Source organism: Rhinolophus sinicus, chromosome 4 (genome assembly GCF_057876585.1).
Source record: "Rhinolophus sinicus isolate RSI-liver-muscle chromosome 4, RSI-T2T, whole genome shotgun sequence".
Lineage (NCBI taxonomy): Eukaryota > Metazoa > Chordata > Mammalia > Chiroptera > Rhinolophidae > Rhinolophus > Rhinolophus sinicus.
In genome coordinates this window covers 105269736-105292316 of record NC_142504.1, presented here as the reverse complement: position 1 = coordinate 105292316, position 22581 = coordinate 105269736, and the positions used below count along the sequence as shown (strand labels likewise).

General features: G+C 41.0%; 1 protein-coding gene across 12 annotated transcripts in view; it reads right to left on the bottom strand.

The window, feature by feature from the left end:
- Positions 1–22581, bottom strand: part of NEDD4L (NEDD4 like E3 ubiquitin protein ligase) — a 310035-nt gene that overhangs the window by 119030 nt on the left and 168424 nt on the right. For 5 of the 12 annotated variants that reach the window (XM_019755309.3, XM_074339904.2, XM_088798016.1 and 2 more), the window contains 2 exons: positions 20790–20828; positions 18262–18315 (listed from right to left, as the gene is read on the bottom strand). In XM_019755309.3, coding sequence (XP_019610868.2) covers positions 18262–18315; positions 20790–20828 — 93 coding nt within the window. Of the gene's footprint in view, positions 1–13693; positions 14996–17515; positions 17538–18261; positions 18316–20789; positions 20829–22205; positions 22280–22581 lie in introns of those variants that run through there. The other 7 variants (XM_074339909.2, XM_088798017.1, XM_074339903.2 and 4 more) reach the window with 7 other exon arrangements.

Here is a 22581-nt window from a genome sequence, read left to right as displayed (position 1 = left end):
TTGTGTGGACCACTGAGCCACAAAAGGACACCCCCACCTGTAGCACAAGCCACCCCATAAACAAACAAAATGTATATTTTGGGGTAATGAAGGAAGAACAGGGGGAATAAATGCACTAAATCAGTATTTACATCAAAGGTTATTAACCAAATCAAGATTTAGGTTGTCACTAATATTGACTTCTTAAACTACTTGTTTTCAACCCTGACTGCAGGTCAGAATCCCTTGGGTGCCACCTGGGTACTATGTCCCCTCTCTCCCCCTCCCCCCATCAATATATCCATTCCTGGCAGTGGGTTCCTTTAATGAGCTCGATAATAAGAATCAGTGAAATCCCTTTTATCCAGCCTAAGTTATCCTTGGCAGATTCTAGGCCATTAAAAGTCAACCTATTAATAGCAATAAATTAAAATAAAGTTACAAATCTGATGACCAGTGGCTTGCACTGGGCAGAAGGTTAACACTAGTTAATTCTTTCTGCTGTACCATTTAAACACTATTCTGAATGGAGGGTGCGAAATGAAAGAGGCATTCAATCGCCTTGGAAACCCTTTCATGAACCTGGGATGAATTTCTGAGAATTGTAAAGCAGTGACTTACTAAACTGCAGACCTCGGTTCTATAGATAATTACTGTTTCATCCCCCAACACAGCCCACCTTCCTACTCCCCACCCTCCCTTGCCTCCCCTTCTCCCCACCCCACTTCAGCCAAATCTTGCTGTGTCTGTTTTGCTTGGCAGCACACACCAGGATTCCAACAGATGCCACCTGGCCACTAAGTGAAGATTGCAACATATTGGGCAAAATCAGAAACCTGCTCAAAAGGAAAAGTTATCTGCAGTGAGGTTTTTGTGAGCAAAGATCACAGAGATTGCAGGGCTGGACTCCATTAGGGAGGTGGCTCCGACCCACTTCACGCCACACCCTGCCCGTAACCCTGTCATCCTGGAGACAGAGAATGTTCCCGGGAGCACTCCCTCCAGTGGAACTTTCCGCTCTCCGAGGATTCCATCTGCTCCTCCAAACCCAGAGCCTCTGCACAAGGCTTAGTTGGTGGTTTAAATAAACAAGGATAAACTGGCAGTGACCACTGCCCTGAAAACCATGCCTACAGAACTTTGGTACAAAAACATGATGTCTGGTATTTCCCATTGTTTCAACCCACATTTACAACAGAAATTTTCAGTAGTGAGACAAAGGGGCACCTATTTCCTTAACAGTGACTTAAAAATTCTCTGCCCATCGCAGCTCTTATCCATGAACTGAGACTGTGTCCGTCTGTTTCAAGTCCTAGGGCCTGTCAAGGAAACATGATGAACCAGAGGGCAAAACCAATGACCTCAGCAATTGGGGAAAAACATGCAAAAAACCCTGCTCCCGGACAACACTTCTGAAGGGCTTGCCTCTCTCTCTCTCTCTCTCTCTCTCTCTCTCTCTCTCTCTCTCTCTCTCTCTCTCTCTCTCTCTCTCTCTCTCTCTCTGGAAGTGAGGCTTGCAGGATAAACGAGCTATTTTAAAAGCTGTGTATCTGCTTTGCAGCCCACACATTATTCATCAATGGACAATATGCCTTGTAATAAATGCAATCTGCAAATCAGAAGCAGACTCCCTGGTGCAACACCGTAAAAATAAATCCACCCACGTCCTGGCATGACACAGGCGCAGAAAGCATCTTCAAATAACATTTGCTTCAGGAGAATCAATGCTTCCCATTTTCTAGGCATGGCAACGTGAAAATGACAGTCTAAGAACTCAGGTTAGACTAACTCCTGAGAAAATCAGGCTGTCCCTCGTATTTGGAAGAACAAATATGTCTAGTGTTCCAGCAGCACAGGCCTGGGCCAGGTCACTGCCACCCTCTAAGGTGAGTGACATGCACCATTGCAATGGCCTCCCACTCCTGCCTTGCCATCTCAGTACAGGAGCCGTTGTGGTCTGTGAAGACGTGTACGTATGGTCACATCACTCCTCTACTCAATCCCCTCCTGTCGCCGCCCATCCCCATGTCCTCACAGTGGCCCTCCGTGACCGCCCATCCTTGTAACCGTTCTGTCTGCCAACTCTGTGCATCTCAACCCTGTACGGCCATTTCAGCCGTGTTCACCTCCATGCTGTTCCTCCTACTCTTCAGGCACCCTAAGACCTCAGAGCCTTTGCACTGGTTCCGCATTCTGTCTGGAAGGATCTACTCCCAGCTAAAGTGTTTCCCTGACAGTAAGACCTAGCCGGAAAATCAGCTCTAATGCGTCTTTTGCTGCAAAAATGAATGTAAGACCCGGTCTTACATAGTGTAAGACTGGGGCTTAATTTTTTTGTTCCAAAAGACACATTAGAGCTGATTGTCCAGCTGGGTCTTATTTTCAGGGAAACACAGTATCTGCATGACATGCCTTGCTTGTCATAACCATGTCAGAGACATCTCTCTTGGTTTCTCTGTGTAAACCCTAAACTAGCAACACTCCTGACCCACTTTGCCTGCTGTTTCCATGGCACTCACTTATCATCATCTAACATACTGTATTTTTACTTATTTATTTTGTTCCTCTGTCATTCCCCACCCCCTCGCCACTCCCAGAATGTAAGCTGCATGAGGACAGAGAGTTTTACTGTCGTTTTTGTTCACTACTACATACCCAGAACTTAGGATGGGGTCTGGTATGCAGAATGTACTTAATGAATTCATTTAATAAATGTTTATCATCTCATCTACTAGCAACACCACAAATGATTTTTATCAGCCTCCAGGCAGCCCAACTGGGGAGTTCCACCCATTTGTTCAAGCAGCAAAAAAGTTCCATCTATGAAAAATAGGGAGGTTTTGAGAAAGCATAAACAAATATTACGACTCCATGAGTCAGAAACACATAACCATCTTCTAGACCTCACCATCAGTTCTCTCCAAAATACTGACAAAACAAAGGCACTGAAATGGAGGTCATCCACACCTAGAACCCTCAGTTTTTCTCTGTTCTATTACGAAGAGACAGATGTTAGGTACAATTCTGTACTTACTTCATTGCCTGAGCTGTTCAAAATAGGGCTATTCTTCAATGCAAAGGTAACAGTAAGTGAGGAAGTGGGTTTAACAATGGATTTTCTATCATTTGTTTAAAACAAACAAAAAAACTCACCAACCCCTTTCCCCCCAAAATTTTAGTACTCGATTTGAAAAAAAAAAAAAAAAAAGACGCTTAACTATTTTTCATCTAGATTAAGGCACGCAACCTGGTGGTCTGATGTCCAGGGGAATATTTTGTTTCCGCCCAGGTCCCTTTCACAAACTGTCTCATCCATGAGTCACATGTACCTTTAGCTCTGGAGAGTCACAGAATGGCCTCTCCAGGATTTCTGCTTTGTCATGGTCCCCAGATCAATATACACCCGATCCATGCATATATGGTCCCCTTCCAGGGTTCCCCGGACAAAGCCAATATTGTTGTTTCCTAACTTTCCTCAGTGTTCGTTCGTGTGTTAGATCAGAAGCTCTCTGAGAGCAGGGAACCATGAAAGGAAATGGGCCACCCTCACACACTCAGTAACGTTTCATCTGTGTGTGAGGCCCCTTTCCGCAATAAAGAGGATCAACTCCTTGGGAACAGAGATACTTCCTAGATCCCTCAAACTGCAGGCACCCTTCCCAAGTTTATAATCTACGTGTAATGGGAAACCTCTCTCTGCCAAGAGACAGTACAGCACTTGCTCAGTGGTCTCAGTTCTTTGGGCATTATCACAGTTAATCGTTTAACTCTTAAGGTCACATTGCCTCTTACGGTAACAGGTCTTCATTTGACACGTCATAGGATTTTCGGCTACTTGATTTTAAACTATGAAATACGGACAATTTCTTATAAGTTGCAAATGAAACACGACGTCTAAACTCATGGGATTAACACCTAACAATTAGAATAGGAACATTTTAGAGTGTTTAATTAAGTGAACTTTGGGAAGCATATTCTTGGGACAGTCGAGTTTTTATAAGCAAAGAATAATGATATATAAAACTCAATTTACCTGTTTCATATATGCATTGGCTGAAAAGAAAATTTCAAATTTTAAAATTCTGGGTGACAAATATATTGAAGGAAAGATTAAGGGAGCATTCCTTTTCCAAAAGGCCTAATGGCTCACACCTGGATATAACTGCACAATCGCCACAATCGCGAAATTATTTTAAGAGTAGCCAGTAACTTTCAAAGAACTTCTTTCCATCCATCGGCTCTCTGTAATTGTATGGAAAGCAAACATACTAGAAAAGCAGAAACAAAAACCTCTTTACAAAGGCTTCTGCTTAATTTGTTAACTTCTTCTGAGTTAACCCTAATATTTCAAAACAAGAATTTTAGTACCTAACAATTTGCCTTATCATTTAAAAATACTTACACGAATGAAAATCATTCTAAAGTCATATCCATCCATGGATACTAGCATCAGATATTTGAGTATACTATTTTCAACCACAAATTCTCCCAATTTTATTCCTTATGAGTTATTCATCATTTTCATAATGTAAAAGGTACAAAGTGATACAACTTGAGAGTTGGACATTTAGGTCTTTATTGTCATTCCCTTTATGTGACTCACCTATATGTATCTATTTCCCAGTGCAGAGGTCAGAGAAGCAGGAGAGGGAAACCTTAGCGTTTTCTAGCATTTACTAGAATAAACTTTTATGATGTAGATGTAAACCTGTTAGCAAAAATGTGAGTAGAATCAAAGACACGGAAAAGATACACTGTATTAGAAAACTCACTAAGATAAACATCTGTTGTTTTCCTGAGTTAATTTTTTTCATGGTTCATAAATTTAATACTCTTATATGGCTGAATCCATCTTTCTTTGTTATTTACTTTTCTGCTTTTAAGATTAGGAATGTACCCTCTTTCACAGATCTGATCCTCTTTTTTTTTCTGCTTGTTATTCTATTATGTGAAAAATTTATATGAAATTATTTAAATAATCTAGATTTAGATAAATCTTGAACTTACTTTAATGCTTGGATTAGGTTTTAGATCCAACCAACATGAATTTTATTTAATAACTGTTTATTTAATAACCCTATATAACTGAATATGGTTCATTTGAATGGTGAAAATGGGGGTTATTGTCCTTTCTTGATTTGTTGTGAAATCCAACTGCATACAGTTAAGTGTGTGTACTATGTATAACTAATATAGTATTTCAAACATCATAACGCAGACTGAGGTTTAGCAGTTCCTGATGTTATAATGTCATCTCAAACAGAAAAATATGCAGAGAAATGCTTACAATATTCATTTCTTTAGCTCATTTTCAGAATAAATTCTTTACTGCACATCTAAATAGTTAACGGTCTCAACCTCTATAAAGCAGGCTTCCTGGTTTCTGTTCAAGTTCCGGCCGTACAACATGATTTACAATGAAGGTGACCGGTATCTGTTTAATTCCTGCTGCCAACAGTCAACGGGAGGGGTCGTCAGGGTGTCTCTTTGTCCCCTAGCCTCGCCCAGGAAGGGAACGGAACACTCTGTGGAAGTCAGGCAGACAAGGAAGGAATTCCTTCAACTCCTTATCTGATGGGGAAGAGAGGAATTATTCATGCCAATCACCACACCCCAAAATTCTACAACGACATTTCACAGTAAAACACAATTTGCTGAAACTTGCTCATCACGATCAAGGAAATTCCTGGGCAAATATAGCAACCACGTCACTGGCAGTCACTTCTGCCTTCAGTCTTCCAAACACAGCCCCTCCCACTGACCCACTGAGACAAATCCTGGTCATCTTTCCAGACCTAGTTCCAACCTTCCCTCCATGACATCACTCCTGTCCATCGTGACCCCCCCTCCCCGTGCCCCATTCCACGTGTAACCAATCTGTCCCCCGCTGCCTGTGCTGGAGATCAGTGCTTCCAGAGGGCCCGCTATCATGAATTAATGTTTCCACGGGGTATGCCTCATCTCAGCTGTCCTGTGTGCTGAACTGAAAGTTCTAGAGGCCAGACATCCCAACCTTTGAGACTTCCAAAGTCAAGAAACACAGTGCTTCATGTGTATTATTAAAAAAATTAATAATGACTTCACCCTTGTGAGATAAAAAGAATGGTCTCTGTAATCGCATCAATAATGCTCTCTGTTTCCTCATCTTTCAACTGAAAGGAACTGGCCTACGGAACGCCTACGGAAACTCACCGGCTCTGTAAGTTCATGAATATAAAGTTTAAAAATGACTCCTGCACACATGAGAAGATTGCCACGCTGAGGAACACACACACATTTTTTGCTAATAAAATTTCAACCGAGAGTTCAGGCCGGCCTGTAGGCACACTGTGTTTATATGAAACGATTTTCACTGCTTTGTCCTTTGTGATAGCATCTGGGCATCCTACTCACACATCCTAATGTGTACAGCAGCATATCAGGATTTTTTAAAAAGCATGGCTTCTATCCCAAGACGAGGTTAAGTCAACTTAAATATTAAAACTATGGTAAGATGTTTAAAATTATATCACAACATTGTATCTCTTTTTTCAGGTGGAAAAGCACAATCAGTAAGAGCATCTAGAACAAACAATAAACTTAAGGCATTTTTACTCAAGAGAAAGATAATACCAAAGGACCCTAGTGTTATGCTGCTAGCATGCAGTGTCCAACTCCCACTAACTTTAGAAAAGTAAAAGAGCGGTCAGAATTGGTAGTCACAAAATATTCCCCGTAACGTGCAACACGTTACGGGGAATATAGTCAATAATGTTGTAAAAACTATGTACGGTGTCAGATGGGCACTAGACTTATGGGGTGGGGTGGGATCGCGTCATAAATTATATAAAAGCCTAACCTCTGCACTGTACACCTGAGACTAATATAATATTGAATGTCAACTATAATTAAAATATGTATGTGTTCTGTGTTTATATATGTACACATGTACATATATAAACACACACACATTTACAGTCACAGGATGTAAAGCACAGCATAGGGAATATAGTCAACATTATTGTAATAGCTGTGTATAATGTCTGATGGGTAGTAGACGTGTTGGGGTTATCACTGTGAGGCGTGTAAATGTTTAATCATTATGTTATTTTGTACAACTGAAACTAATCATTAAAAAAAATAGAAAATTATAAATTAAAAAGAAAGAGAGAGAGAGAGAGCTGTTAGTTCTGCAGTAGAACGCCTAGCCTGAAAAACTCCCTGCTTTGATGAAGTGCTAGGTTTTTTGGTTGGAGACTAATACATACATTTTAATATCCCTGCTCCACCTTCAACTTTTCTAGTCAATTCAATTTAAAAAATCTGCACCAAAGCAGTTTTTTTCCTGCCTTCAAGAGTTAAATATCTAGTCATGTATTTTTAAATAATATGAAAAACAGATTCTGAAGAAGTATGGTTTATTATGAAGCTTTAAAAAGTCTATCAAGGAAATGGATGTTATAATATATGTGGATCATTAAATATATTTTTGAAGTCTATCAGTTTTAGATTGACCTACAGAGAGTAAGAAAGAGAAACTGCAAATCTACCAAACTATTTGAATCATCAAATACTTAATATGCTTTGTAACATCCCTACCCTATCCCAGGCCCCCAGAAAGAGGTAAGAAACATAATAATGGAACATCACAGGCTGAAAGCAGACTGCCCAAGTTATTATATCGGGGAAGTAAAAGCCACATGACTCACCCTGATCTATAAAAATGAAGCCACAAAAGAAGGTTATATAAATTCCAGGGACCTGTGAAAAGCAGATTTCCTAGGGGAAACTCTAGTCTCTTCCTCCCTGGAGGAATTTCCTCACTTTCTGTTTACCCAGTCGTATATGGCAGGACACTTAACACTAAAATAAACACAGAATGGTTTCAAAAGAATCAGTAGTTAGGACGGGCACTTACAGGAATGGAGACAAAGTATCTGAACACTAAAGTGTAGCAACAATAGTCAAATTAGAGAAAGCAGGGCCCTTTCCAACTCAATTTATGCTTTCATTTCATTTCACCTTTCCTTTCACATTAAGTACTTTATTCAAAAGTCAGAACAATCCATGGGTCTAAAATGATCACGGTATAAAAGGCAGCTTCTTGAAATTCAATCTACTCCACCCATCCTCCAACCTGAAAGCTAAACTTCCTGTTAAAATGTGGAGATGTCTAGAGACCACCAAAGTGTCAATTCAGGACACAGCACAAACCCCGCAGGACATCAAAGGTTTACTTTGAGGCCCACTCATGTCAGGCCACCTGTTTCACTTACTTATTATTTTTATATTCCTCCTCATCCCGGGTTGCCCAAGTAGGCCATAGCAGAACAACAAACAAGAGATTCGAAAAGGAAAACCCACTGAGGTCATCACACATGCATGGTACATACTGAGTCGCAATTATTCCTAAAAATCTTTCCATAATCTCCATTTGCCCAGAAAAATCACAGACCTCTTGCCATGCATATTTTAGCTAATAATTTGAACACTCTATCCCTTTAGGCCTTTGAAATCTTTCAACTGGAGTTGAGTCTACACAGCAGATGGATTATCTAGTCAGTGTCTCTCGTGCAAGACATGGAATATTATGCTGCCTGGTGTGAATGAAGGGCCATGAGGAATCACAGGCAGGATCCTCAACCACTGAATAAGCACCAGCCAATTCTGGATTGGGTTTCCCAAGCTTCTTTTGGCATTTATAGAGGAAACTTAGATATTCTCATCGTTACGCATTAGATCCACACAAATTTCCTGCTTCTCCCTCATTACAGCACGTCTTCGTAGCATCATTAAGAGTTTAAAAAGAGGTCAATATATTTAGAGCAGCAATCTCTGTCCGCGGTAATCATATGCAGTTAAGTATTTTATTTTAAAAATCTGCTTGGATTATTTCAAGTTGCGCAAAATAGATTTACCGTTTAGATTAGCCGCAAGGAGTTTTAAACCATCAACTCTACAAAGAAACCCAACATTTATTAAATTTACAGCTAATTCGGACAGGGAGTAAATTTCTTCTGGTATGGTGAACTTTCATGTAGAGATCACAATTTTCTTATTAACATGTATTATGAAATTATAGTTTTATTTCAATGGCCTTTTTAAGAACCCTGCCTCCAGGCATGGCCAAGAGAAGCAGCTGTGGCATTTATAAAAATCCTCTCAAAGGCGGTATCTAATAAGGCTCATTGTCAATACTGCCCTCATTTGTAAATCACACAATGTAGACATATTGTACAGATGACATTAGATTGTTGCTCAAAAGCCTCAGCCTATGAGAAAGAAAAGTAAACTTAACCACTGGGAACATTATAGCAAAATGACACGGTAAAGTTATAAGATGACTAAAACACCAGCTGAAGTAAATGCTTCAAAGTTTCAAAATTCAATAAAGTAAATACAATGAAAGGTCCTTTGCTACAATACATAGCTCAGGAATGAAGTCAAGTTTTTTCAGGCACTGCATCACCCCAGAGCAGTGTTGGGGCTTTGGGACGCCCATTATCCAACGGATAAACACTCAGGACCTACAAGGTGACACATTTCCGGATGTGCCTTAAATTCACGTTGCCTTGTGTTTACTACCATGCTGATCAAACACTGATTGTTCACAGTTAACCTAATTACTTTTCTTGCAGGAAGATTTTTATATGATGGATAACTTGGTTAAGAAGGAAAAGAAGCCCAAATGAACACCAGTCAGGTGCCAATGAGGCACCCTACACCGCCTCATTTAAACCTCACCATAAACCTGTGGGCTGGACTTCTTATTTTCACTGATGACGCGGCACCCTCAGAGGGCATCTCCCCAGGACATGTCAGTCCGCCGCCCAGCTTGGCGCTGCGGGCTCCAAAGATGCCGCCTTCTCTCCATTATGACAGTTGCCAGGCACCACGTGAGTGCCAGCTCCAAAATTTTCAGCAAAAATGTCACATCACAGGAAGCATTAAACTGCTTTTTGACAACACAGGCTTTTTAATTGTGCGAGATACACACAGTCTTAAAAGCCCCAGTATATACACACACAGTGCTGTGACAGTACACTAGTTATCATGTCTAATGACACTATCGCATGCCTTCAGCAGAAACAGTAAAACTCTTTATCTCATGCTAGTTGGGAAGGCTGAGTGAGACAGTGCTTCCGCAATGGGATGGTTCTACAGATTACATGAAATAAATAAAGGCTCTTCTCCAATCACCGGTGACATGCGATAGAAACAGGAGCTATCACTGCACGTCCTGTGTGTCTGTGTGTGAAAACACTTATCAGTGCCAATCCTGTATACTGCCTACGCTTTTCAAAACATCCCTGGGTGAAATTTTGTTGCATAATACTGGAATATTCTCATATATGACCCCATTAAGAGAGACTACTACTATACCCGGGGACGGGGGTGGGAACTTTATAAAATCCATTAAGAAACCAAGTCAATGAAAAGAATACTAACTTTTTTCTTATCCGTTAGAATGTTGTTGGGTTTTTAAATAAAAGGGTGGCTTATACATATAGTCATAGAATTATATTTTAAGGTAAAAAAAGACATCAACTAATACCAATGTCAATTTTTTTTCTGTACAGTAAAAATCACCCTTTTTCTAAAACAGAGTCAACTAAAATCCCTCCCAAAGAAAAACACTTTGGATATTCTCTTATTGTTCAGTGAAATGAATTGTTTAATCACCAAAGATACTACTTCAGTGAAGTATACGTCCACTGAAGGGGCACAGGGAAAGGCGCAGAGAACCTGGGAAGGAAGTAAAGAATACTCACTTCCCTATTGGTGTATGTAGTGGGTGTTAGAATGTGGGTCTTTGCCCCCCATGGGCCCTCTTCCCTCTGTTTACATTACAAACTCCATGTCAGCAAGGAGCTGACATCCATTGTAATGTTATACACACAGTGGGTCTTAAACACTTACTGACATTAATGGGATTACAAAACTGGCTCCTGAAGCTTGTAAAAGGCAGAGCCTAGCAGTTACTATGCACGCAACTGGGTTGAAAGAGGGCATAAATGCTGGTAAACAGTGATTCACCTTCCTTGGAATAACTCGAATGCAGTTAAGAAGCTCATAACCCGACCAAATAACTCAAAAACTAATTTAAGAAAATAAGTTATTTGTTAGATGGCTATTAATAATGCCACAATTGAACTGATAAGTTCAAAGACCTCTTAAATACTATAACTGATTAAAACTGATGGCTGTAAGAACCAATTCTATTTTACTGTGAAGGTGTCAGACGGGGTGAAAAATCAGTCATCATAAGGGGTTCGTTGCCTTTTTTTTTTTTTCTGGGAATCTAGCTGGTTAACATTTTTTGGAGTCATGGCGCAATTTATATTTATTCACGACAGGATGTTTGGGAGGCACAGACTGAGAAAAGTACTCAAAAGTCAACTTTGTAATAAGGTCTAAGGCATAGATTATGAAATATGACCACATTTGTAAAAGGAATTGTGAGTGATTTTCCCAAAAAACAGTTTTTACATCATTCAAAAACCAGACTGCAATAGATATTTTTTTTTCATGTAAACTAATAATGAAATGCCCTTCTGCCCAAAGCAGCAGATACTTGAAACATCAAAAAGCTTGGTGGCAGTCAGACTGTAGACGCCGCAGTGAATGTTTTCCCTCAAGATAAATACGGCCGTGGCAGCTGCTGCCTGCACTTAACACCCCTGCCCATATGAAACACGTACAAAGTGTTGAATGGAGCAGATAGTTTTGTTATGCGACAAGTTTTCTCTTTGCTTCTTAAAGAAAAAAAGTTTTTGCTTAAAAGAAAACCAACTTCTTACTAACCACTTACTAATGGTTATGTCTACGTACAAAAACACACCTGTGAAAATGAAAACCACCTTGTGCTAGACAGAACTTATTCTCCAAGAAGTGCTCTTTATTCGAGAACTTCCATTTCCAAATTTGAAGAAATTTGTTTTCCTCTATAATAGTTTTTGCAAGTTACAATAGTCCTTGTATGTAAGGTACACGTAACTTTTAGAATAGTCTATTTGTTTTCTAATTACATTAGAAACTTCAAGTCAAAGGAGACTTTAATTATATAAACCCAATTGTCCTTCATCTCTAACTGCACAAATGATATTAAGTTTTTGGTAACAATCGATATAGTTTTTGGTAACAATCGAATAGTCATCAAAACGTTAGGAAATGCATTCTGCTTTTCTGTTTTCCTGTGGTAGGTGGTCCAAGGTCAGCATGGACGTGTGCTGCCCACCAAAGCCCACAACTGTCATGATGGTGCTTTCTTGGGGTGAAGGTTAAAAGCTCTTATAATATCAAAATTTTATTGACATTTGAACCATTGTATAAAAATGGGGTTGGTTCAGACCAAGACACAGCACTGAGACATTTCCTAAGAAAGGGGCTTAGGGAAGGGGTAAGAAGGAATAGTTATATAACACCAAGAAAACTGTAACATTTGCATTTAGCATCTGGTTGCCCCTTCCAAAGCGGTGAAGACAAACGATGGAGCAGTGATCAAGTGTACTTGAATGGCCAAACATAAAGCAATAAAAGATGATACAATTCTATAGTAACACTCAGCCATCCACCTTGAAAAGTCACAATTCATAAACGAAACCCACACAAAAAGTCCCGAAGACAATTCACAGTCATATATGCAAACCAGTAATCACATGAAATTTGGGGGGGTGGGGGTGGGAATCCAATTCAAAAAGATAAGGAGCTAGTTCTCAAAAAAAAAAAAAAAAAAAAAAAAAAAAAAGCTCTTAATGGCTAGTAATTACTAGCAAAAGAAAGCTAACTGCTCAAACTTTTCATCCCACTACAAACTATGAAAGCTGCCAAGTCATGATTTGCCTGGTGGGGTTAGCAGCTGTCTTTCTGTACTCCATTTCACGGAAAGGGAGAGAGCAAGAACACAGGAACAATAAAGGCTAAAATTTGTTCTTGGGCATCTGTGTCCACAGCTGGAGACAGGGCACTTACTATTCTATATACAGCATCCCGGCTTAGACACTCAAGTGGGCGGTGAGAAGCAGCACGGCCATGCTATCTGACCATTACCAAGTTCCTGGTCAGGGTCCCTTAGCCAATCTGCTTCAGAAAACGCATTTCTTACTGTCCCACAAGTGTGACTACACTCGTTCAGTTTTAAGGGACAAAAAAAAAAATCCCAAAGACAATAAATGATATAACAAGGGCTGACCCTCTATAGCAAAAAGGCCATTAGGAACAATTGGTCACGCTTTACCTACATTTAATGATGAAGAGACTAGACTGAAGTTTTTAGTGATATTCTTTCACCTGTATTTAGAATTGATTTTTTTTCCAAGGAAAGTGTTGTCATGGACTATATTTGCAAATCACTTTCAAATATATTTCTAATATCAACATCTTGGGGCGCTGGCAGATTAATTCAAAGCAATAAATTTTAAAAATCGTCTTATTCAGAAGGGGGAAAGGGAGTGGGGTGGGGGGCAGGTTGGATTTTCAAAACAGGCAGAGTTGTCTGGCTTTGAGTAGTAGTACCTAAAGGAATGATCTTTTCTGCAATGCTGACCAGTTTCATGGAACTCTACCAAACACTAGAGCACAACTTGGCCACCCTTAAGTTACAGTGGCCCAAAGCAGGGAAACTCCCAGAGGGAGGAGGATGAAGTTTATTTTAATTACACTGCAGAATAAGCTTTCTGGGCTTGAATCAGTCCCTTCCGACGGGCGGCCACACCTACACGGCACGCTAACTTACCGGGGCTCCAGCCACCATGGAACCAGGCCTGGTGGTGGTCCTCTCCTCAGGATTCTGGTGAGCTTCCTCTGGGCCCCGAGTCACAAGAATTCTGAAATGCTGCTGTCCCGCATTTTGATCTTGCCTGATCTTAAACGTGCAGCCCTGACCCTGTGGCATCCTCTCCATGGAATTCGTCCTGTGGATTTCGGGAGCCACCCTGTGGCCCCGAGGTGGTGTCTCTGGGTGGCCCCGCTCTTCCGTGGGGCTGCTGCGCTCTGCTCGGGGCTGCGTGGGGTACGAGGTGCTCCTTTCCAGTCGGATGCGGGGGTACCTCACCAACCTGTCCCCCTTCGTGCCCGTGAACCCGAAGTTAAAGTCACCACCTAGCCCTGGCACGCCTGGTGACGGCTGCTGCAACTGGAAGACAAAGCACCGCTTCCCAGAACTTCCAGAAGCATCTGGAACATGCTGCAGGGACCAGCGCCTGGGTTCCGGCGCCGATGGGCTGCCCTGGCCATCGGCCCCGAATGGTGTCAGCTTCACCTGGCGCACATCGGCGCTGGAGGCTCGGTGCTGGATCCGGAGCCCTCCACCCTCGGAACCCTGGGTGGTTGCAAGTTCGGTCTCTTTGAGGCCATCAGCAGGGACAGGACCCCGAGCTTGACGGCCACACGTGCCATTGACCTGGGGGCCTGCACCCCTGGCGTCCCTGGGAAGGGAGTTCTCAGGGGCCTGAGGCTCTGGGGGCTCCCAGCAGCTGCCCCGAGATACCGACCCCGCATCGCCGTCCAGACCCTCGGACAGCCCACACGTGTCCGGGGCGCCGTCCGCCGCTTTGCGCTGCAGCGAAATCTGCACCGACGAGCTCCGGGTGGGCCGCGCGTCCACGGGACTCAGGAGCTGAGGGATGAACATGGACGTGCTGCGCTTGAGCGCGCCCACAGCCTCCTGCAGGCTGCCGCTGTCCTCCGCTCCATTGTGGGCGAAGGGGTGAGGGCCGCTCCTCCGTGGCAGGGTGTGGAATGCCATGAAAAAGTCGTCTTCTCTCTCCTGGTCGAGGATCTCTGATTCGGGGGCTGTGTTGCTGCGACCAGAGCCAAAATGAAACCGAAGCCGATGGGCCATGGTGCCCAGCAGGGCAGGGAGGGAGAGGGCGAGCGGCAACAACACGCCCGACGCTGCCAGAAGTCAAAAACTGAAGACACAAACTCCAAGAAAAAGAGTCCCATCTGCCAAACCGTTAGCACTGCCGCACTAAGAGCGACAGATAGCAGAAATAACCCAAGTGGCAAGCGGCATTCCAGGCATGATTGGATAAGAGCAAAAAGCTCTCATCCACACTGTGACAGAGGGTAGGATGGCCAGAACCACATGACCGCCGTCTCCCCCTCCAATGCCAGCTTGTGGACTTGTAGTGGAGTTTTCCCCCTCTTGCCTTTTTTTTTTTTTTTTTCCAAACAGCAAGAGCCTGAAACAGCACCTTCCCAGCTGCTGCTTTTCCATCAGACAGGAGTGGCCCCAGCAGGGAGCTCTCACAGCTGACTAAGCAGCAAACACACTCAGAGCCATGCTGCTATAAATCTAAACCACATCACATTCACAAGACAGTTCTTTCGGAACAGAGCCGGGCACCGCGAACGCTGTCTAACCAATGCAGAGACCTGGCACTGAACACACAAGCACACGCGGTATTTCCCCACCGTCCCCACGCAACTAAATGCCGACAAGTAAAAATGCCTTGGCTCTAGGAAAACCCGTTCACAAGCTTCGGAGGTTGTGTTCCTGTTATTTATGATAGCACCACACTACTCCACGGAATGCAAACTAATAAAACGTACTATAAATACAGTTACACACCCCACAGAATTACTGTCCCTTTAATGCTAGATAATTAGACCATGATCTATAAGTAGCAAAATAGCTAAGTGGAGAGGGCACAACTTATAAAAATGCCAGTTAGTGGTCTGGCTCCCGCTACTACAAGACTTTTCACGGGAGGGCAGTGTTTTGATCTCACACATACAGTATGATTGTCAGACCTGGAAGGACCAGAGAAAAGGGACGCAGCTGGAGAAAACGTTTTCTAACATATGCCAGATAGGAGAAAAAACAACTACTTCTCCCCCCCCACACACCCCAAAATAAGGAAACGAAAATTGAAGAAGGGTGTACATGTGGTTTTTGTTGTTAAGTTCAATACCATACAGAAAAAAAAGGTTGTCCGGGGCTGACTGTTTTCCAGTAAGAAGTCAGCAATATGAACACAGTTGGGATACACACATGGAATGTTGCTCTTTTTGCAAAGGTCCAAAAAGGAGCTAAGAAATAAAAGTCCACATTCAAAAACCTGTCATCAGATTTGTAGTTAACTTGGACAGATTCTGTGTGTTTTAAACTTACTATTTTCCATATCCAGCAACATCAGTTATTTCACAAAGAGGCTTATTTAGGACTGAGTAAAAACTAGGAGGGGAACGTAGCAAGCTGCAAAGAGTGACAAAAAGTTTATTTTAACATCCGCAAAGCATGACTTTGTCAACAGCTCTGCAGCCCAGGGCGTGGAGGATTAACCCTACGTTTACACACAACCAAACCTGTTTGCTAAAGGCATGTGTTTTAAATGCCAAAAATGATCTCTATGAGAGAAATGGACGCGAGTTTGTTTAATGCTAAAACTGTCAAGTACCACTACAGTCACGTATTGTCTTAGCTGGATTAATAGCCAAAGGAAAAAAACACCACCAGCAGCATTCACCGCATAGTAACAACACTGCAGATGGGCTGGGGCAAAGCTAGGTATTAATATAATAAAACAACTTTTCAGATGAAGTTTGTATTCACATAGGATTTCTGCATTGAAAGCCCTTTGTGGTCTGGAAGTACAGTTGAAAGCCCATGGCAAGGTCATCCCAACAATAGTCACTGTGTTAGATATTGGAAATGCGAAACTTAAATTGTTTGACAGCGAATTTCTCTTAATGGAAGAAAATTTAATAATTAAGACACATCTGACAAGAGGCCATTTTCCCTCAAATTTGATCCTTCCTTCACCTTGAAGAAGTGTTATCGTACTCAGTAAATGAGAGAATGAGGATTAATTAGTCGGCAGTAGCATCCATGTCACCAGGGACTTTACTGTTATTCTACTGAACACCACCTAATTCACAGTCTTCCCTGGAGGGAGACGAGGGGCAGAGAACTGCACCTTCAGCAGACTCTCTCATTCAGTTTAACAAGAAAATGAGTTCATACACACCACGAGAATGATTTAGTGATGTGGGACGACTAATTATTACCCAAGGTATAAAATGTTGCGTTCAGTACAAAGCCACCAAGAACCCAACTACAATTTTAATAGAAAAGATATCAGGGTGGTAAGCCAGAATCTGTTGGCTTTCTAATCTGGAGACTAATACCAAGCGTAGGAAATTAAATACATTGCCAAATTCTACAATCAGGATAAAAAGCTTCGCTATTCACTACCACTGGCCTGAGACTAGAACAGTAGGTTCCAGCAGGGCGTTATAACTCACTGACATGTTTAAATTAGGTAAGAGGTCTGGACAGAATGGGGTTAACTGAGTTGTATTATAAGGCCCCTTCCAATCAAATATTCTATTCATCTCAAGCTATTCAAAACTTGGGGGTTTCAGGTGAATTCTTGCAGCAAGACGCATTCATAAGAACACTCACTTCAACCAAAAAAATGTATGTAAGTTTCAGGGAAAGTAAATTTGAGTGACAACTGACGAGAGCTATGATACCACTTCTGAAGAGTAACTCAAAAGCTTACACATAACATAGTAACATTCATTTTCATAGTTGGAACACTTGACTCACAGGTACTTGATGTATATATTCTATTCAACTGGCAAAACGTTGAAAGCCAGATATGCTTCTGAAATTCCATTTCTAAAACATAATTTTACTTTTATCAGTTATATAATGATATATATCTATATCTCACTTACCTATCTATCAATCTATATATAAAATGCTAGTTTGTGTCAGCTTTATGCTTCAGGCATAACTTTGGTTCATTCTTTAAAGGTACTTTTTACTAATTTCCCTTGAAAAAGTGCCACGTTTAAAATACAGCTTAATTTTACCTGCTAAATATAGACTCACTTTTCTCTATCTACTGTTAATTAGATTTTTATTTTCCCAAAGAGAATCACTATAGATTCACTATTGAATAGGTGACAGTATGGTAGTCTGTCTTATAGTTAAAATCCCTGAAAGGTTCGTTTACATGAGTGATGGTCTCTTCACAGATTTGCTTGCTTCTCTACGTTCCCAACAGAAGAATGTAAGTATATGGTTTAATACATCATGAATGTGACTTTCACCAATATTAACTATGATAAAAACACGCACATATATATATATACAAATAAAATTTCTGTTCTAGACATGCAAAACTATTTGTTGGAATCATGAACTAGTAACAGAACAAACATAAAGTCTTTTGAGGGGGCATATATACTGTCAGAAGTACAACATAAACAGAGTTTGGGAAAAGATACTGTTCTAAAAAATAAGTTTTTAAAAAATGAAGCAAAAATGAAAAACTGGGAACCACTTACCAATCTGTTTTCATCAAATACTTCAAACAGGAGTCTGTGATTAGATGGGTTTACCTATAGGGACATAAATAGTATTTCAAAAATGGGCAGAAAGGATGAAATAAGAGACAAAGAATAGAATGCCTTACAATGCACCCAAGTGAATTGTATAATCTCAACAACTGACCTCTTCTGGAAATCCTGTACCTATTAAATCAAGTTTTCTAGTATTGATTTCTATATTGCTCTATGCCTAATGTTTCGGCACATGAGAAGAAAATGCTTTTAGCTGCTTTTATAAAATAGGAAAGGATAATTCTAAAGAGTTTCTCAATCTTCTCTATAAAAGACATGCTCGTGCCTGTAAAACCAAGGTTACATCTTCACGAGGTCACTACCTCACGAAATCTCTTAGGCCTAATAATCAATAATAGACCTAATAATAGCAAGGATAAAAATAATGAAAACAGTAAAAGCAGCTATTTACTATTGTATGCTTATCTTATTTTTCAGACACTATCTTCTTATTAAATATCAGAAACACATGATCTCATTTAATCATGACAGCAACCCTATGATGTATAACTGTAAACCCAATTTTACAAATGAGAAGCTGAGACCATGAGAGTGAAGTATGTTGCCTACGTGTCCACAGGCGTATGCAGGGCCACCAGAACCCCAACCACCTCTGACCTGCTTGTCTCCAGAGCCCGTGTTTTGAACCATTCAAGAGACAAAGGAAGAAAAGATGGCACCACTTCCAGCAACCATGGTGTCAATGTCAGAGCTACTAGGCTTTCCATGTCTTTTTGCTTCTTTCTGTCTCTTTACCAAAACCTCCCCAAAATGGCAGGAACCGTCATGCAGACTCACGTATCATTTCCTGAGTCCCAACCATGTGTGAGTCATGGTGGTGACCCTTCTCGTGTACACCATCACATGTAAATCCTGGAAATAACCCTATTCAGTGAGGGCTTCTCTCTCCTACATGAGGGAGAAGGAAACTGCAGAGAACACATGTCCTCAGGTGGCTTTTCTGGAGTCACAAACGCTGTATGTGGCAGAGCCAGAGATGGGACCCAGGTCTACTGTTAGTAAGTCACAGCTGCTTTATGATAGAGAGTGGAATGAAATTACGTTTGATGGTACAACACAGAGCGGGACCACCAGTGCTTCTGGCCCTGGCCAGCCCTCAGCCTAGTCACAGAGCAAGGAGACAGGTTTAGTATCTAGGCTCTGTGAAGAGCCATGCTGCTGACCAACGCATCCACAGGCCATGGTAGGAGTTGGCACACAGCAGGCACTCAATAAAGATTTGTGGAATAAAACAAAGCCCTTTATAAAAAAAAAAGCCAAGAAAACTAGAGTTTACAGACGCCTAGAGAGCTAAGACTAGTTGAAAAAAATTTTGGATGTACTAAAATTTACCTAAATGTGGCCGAGGTATTAAACTGAAAGTTGACTAAACAATTCAGTTTTACAAGTGGAAAGCTCTGTCTGAGAGTTAACTAAGGGTCAGTAACATCTACCTGCCCCCATTAGCTTTTCAGTCCTTCGTGAAGTAATTTTAAAAACATCTGGCAGAGGCTATACATAGGATATCACCAAGTATTGAAATGTCAATGCCATATTTCAGCTCTGAACATAATAGAAAACAGATGTATATAGTGATCTAAGTTTGGAGCACACATAATATTATTGTGGTTGAAAGAAGAAATCAGGACCAATTATAATGGGTCTAATGGCAATACTGTTCCCTTGGCAATCTTCACTAATCAGATCTCATCTGGAGCATTTCTAAAGGTAAAGTTTTTAATATCATGTCTATACAGATAATTAAAATACATTTATTTTGAAGAGAAAACAACTCTTTTCTTTCCATTAAATAGCAGTTTAACATTTCCAAAGCCTCAGTACAAAAAAACCCAGCAACCACCAGAAAAACTCACTGAACAGTAATCTCCATTAATTCACAGAATTTAGTCATTTCTACATAGAGCTTTTCTAAGATATTAAATACAAAAGATTGAGAAAATTTTACCCAATTTGGTGATTTTCAACTCCAGAAGTTGCTTTATACTACACACAAACACTCACACCAAATGTTTGAATCACAAAAATGTTCCTTCCTTACTGGAACATGACTGGTAATTTTGAGGCTTCTTTTTAATTATGTTGCCTCTTCTGTTTTATCCTATCTCTAAAATAATAGTAACACACGTCTCATAGAAACAATTAAGCTACTGTTTTCATTATATTTTACCCAAATTTTTAAAGAAAAACTTGAATATAAAAGCTGAAATACGATATTTGGATAACTTTCTTTTTTACTCCCTAAAACATTCCCAAATGAAACAAGTCTAGGTTTTGTTACCACTAGTCACAGTCTTGGAAAAATTGGGACACATTAGGAGGTTACCCAACCATATCTCACATTAATAGAAATGTCACAATAAAAATTTCAGTTTTCACTCAATGTGAATCCATTAGGATAATATATCCATCCACAGTCATCAACAATAATTGTTACCAAAAAATGAAAAACTTACTCTAAAATAAAATTCTTCATTCCATTTTGGGTTCAGCGTCTGCAAGAGAGATTAATTTGTAATATCTTTTACAGTCTTTGAAACATTAACAGTTACTAGTACAATGTGGTCCACATATTTGCTTAAACATTTTTTTTGATTAAGAAAAAGCTAAGAGACTTTCAAAATAGCAATAAAAGGAAGCACTTGATCAATTATTTGAGACTATTCTATAAACTAAACTAGATCGGGAGGGGATGTATTTATGCAACAGATGATTCATAGATAAGAAACCACAAATTACATGTTACTAACCAGAAGGAATAACGTCAGGGACCTAGAAAGGGGCATCGTCATGGAAATATAAAGACATCCTTCAAAAAAATCAACACTGATATGATTATTCTCTCAAGAAGGAAATAAACTTTGTTCACTTCCCTCCACCGGCAACAAATCCATTTTGGAGAGAAATGAAGCCGGTGGTGAAAGGGTGAAAATGTTCATTATTTACAGAAATACTAAATTCCAAAGAACATTTTATAAGAACAATAGAGATGATCAGAGTATAAAACAAGGAAAAAAACAAAACTGCCAGTTATAAACCAAAGTGAATTTTCCCCAAAAAAATAATCAGGTTTAAAAAGATTCATCGCCCTATCCTTTAATCCGTCTATCCATGCATCCATCTCCGTGTCAATCTATCTAAATATGTATCACACAAAGGATACTTTGTCCTCAGCATAGACAATAGACGGACTGCCAAACATCCTCTGAAACTAAGATGAGACAGATCTATGAAAGAATACATATATACATATTCTTCTGCATTTAGACATGCATAATACTCTAAAACACATCTCGCAAAAATTGCACGTAAAAATTTGAGACTGAAAAATCACAACCTCACCAATGGCTACAGATATTTTATTGTTTGGAAAATAAAATATTTATTTTATTTTCCAAAAAATAAAAACACAGAATTCATACCACACTGAACTGGCATTTAAAAAACAAAACAAAAAAAAACCCCCAACACTTCCCCCACCCACAATTCAACAGTGAATGCAACCCTAAATGATGGGGTTTGTTTCATACTTATAGCTATGAATGGAGTGGGGATTGCAGAGAGAGAGAGAGAGAGAGAGAGAGAGAGAGAGAGAGAGAGAGAGAGAGAGAGAGAGAGAGAGAGGCAGGGAGAGGTGCCAGGCAGCCAGAAGGAGGCAGGGCCGGCCCAGGCCTGCCATGGGCTGCAGCAATCGTGGGGACCAGCTACACAGAAATGCACAGGGAAGGAAGCAAAGGACAGATGAGGGAAGGAAACAACAACGTAAGATCACAAAACACAGGGAGGACAACCACGAGGCCAGGAGGACAGGACAGCAGAGGATGATGAAAGCAGCTCTGAAACCCCAGCGAGCACAGCACGGAAATACCAACCAGGAGGCTGGCTGCTAAGCCCGGCACAGCAGCTTCAGCTACGGAGCTACACCCTCTACTGTGGCGAGGAGGGAGGAGGACCTCCCCTCGGAAGAAAAAACATTTCAATCTCCAAAATCACTGGCTTTGATTCTCGGCTCCCTCCCTCTGTGTTCAGCAGGCGACCAGGTTCCCGGCTTGCCCTCCCTGCAAGGCGGCCGCCCTCTCCACTGATAACTGAACCAGCGACAGCGCCTAACGCAGGGAACAATGGCCTCGTCCTTCGCAGGCATCCTCCCCACTAATCAAAACACTGGCTCCTGTTTGCAAAACAGATTTTTAATGCCAGTCTGAATGCCAGGTAGAGGACACACTACAACTGCTGCTCCTTACACAA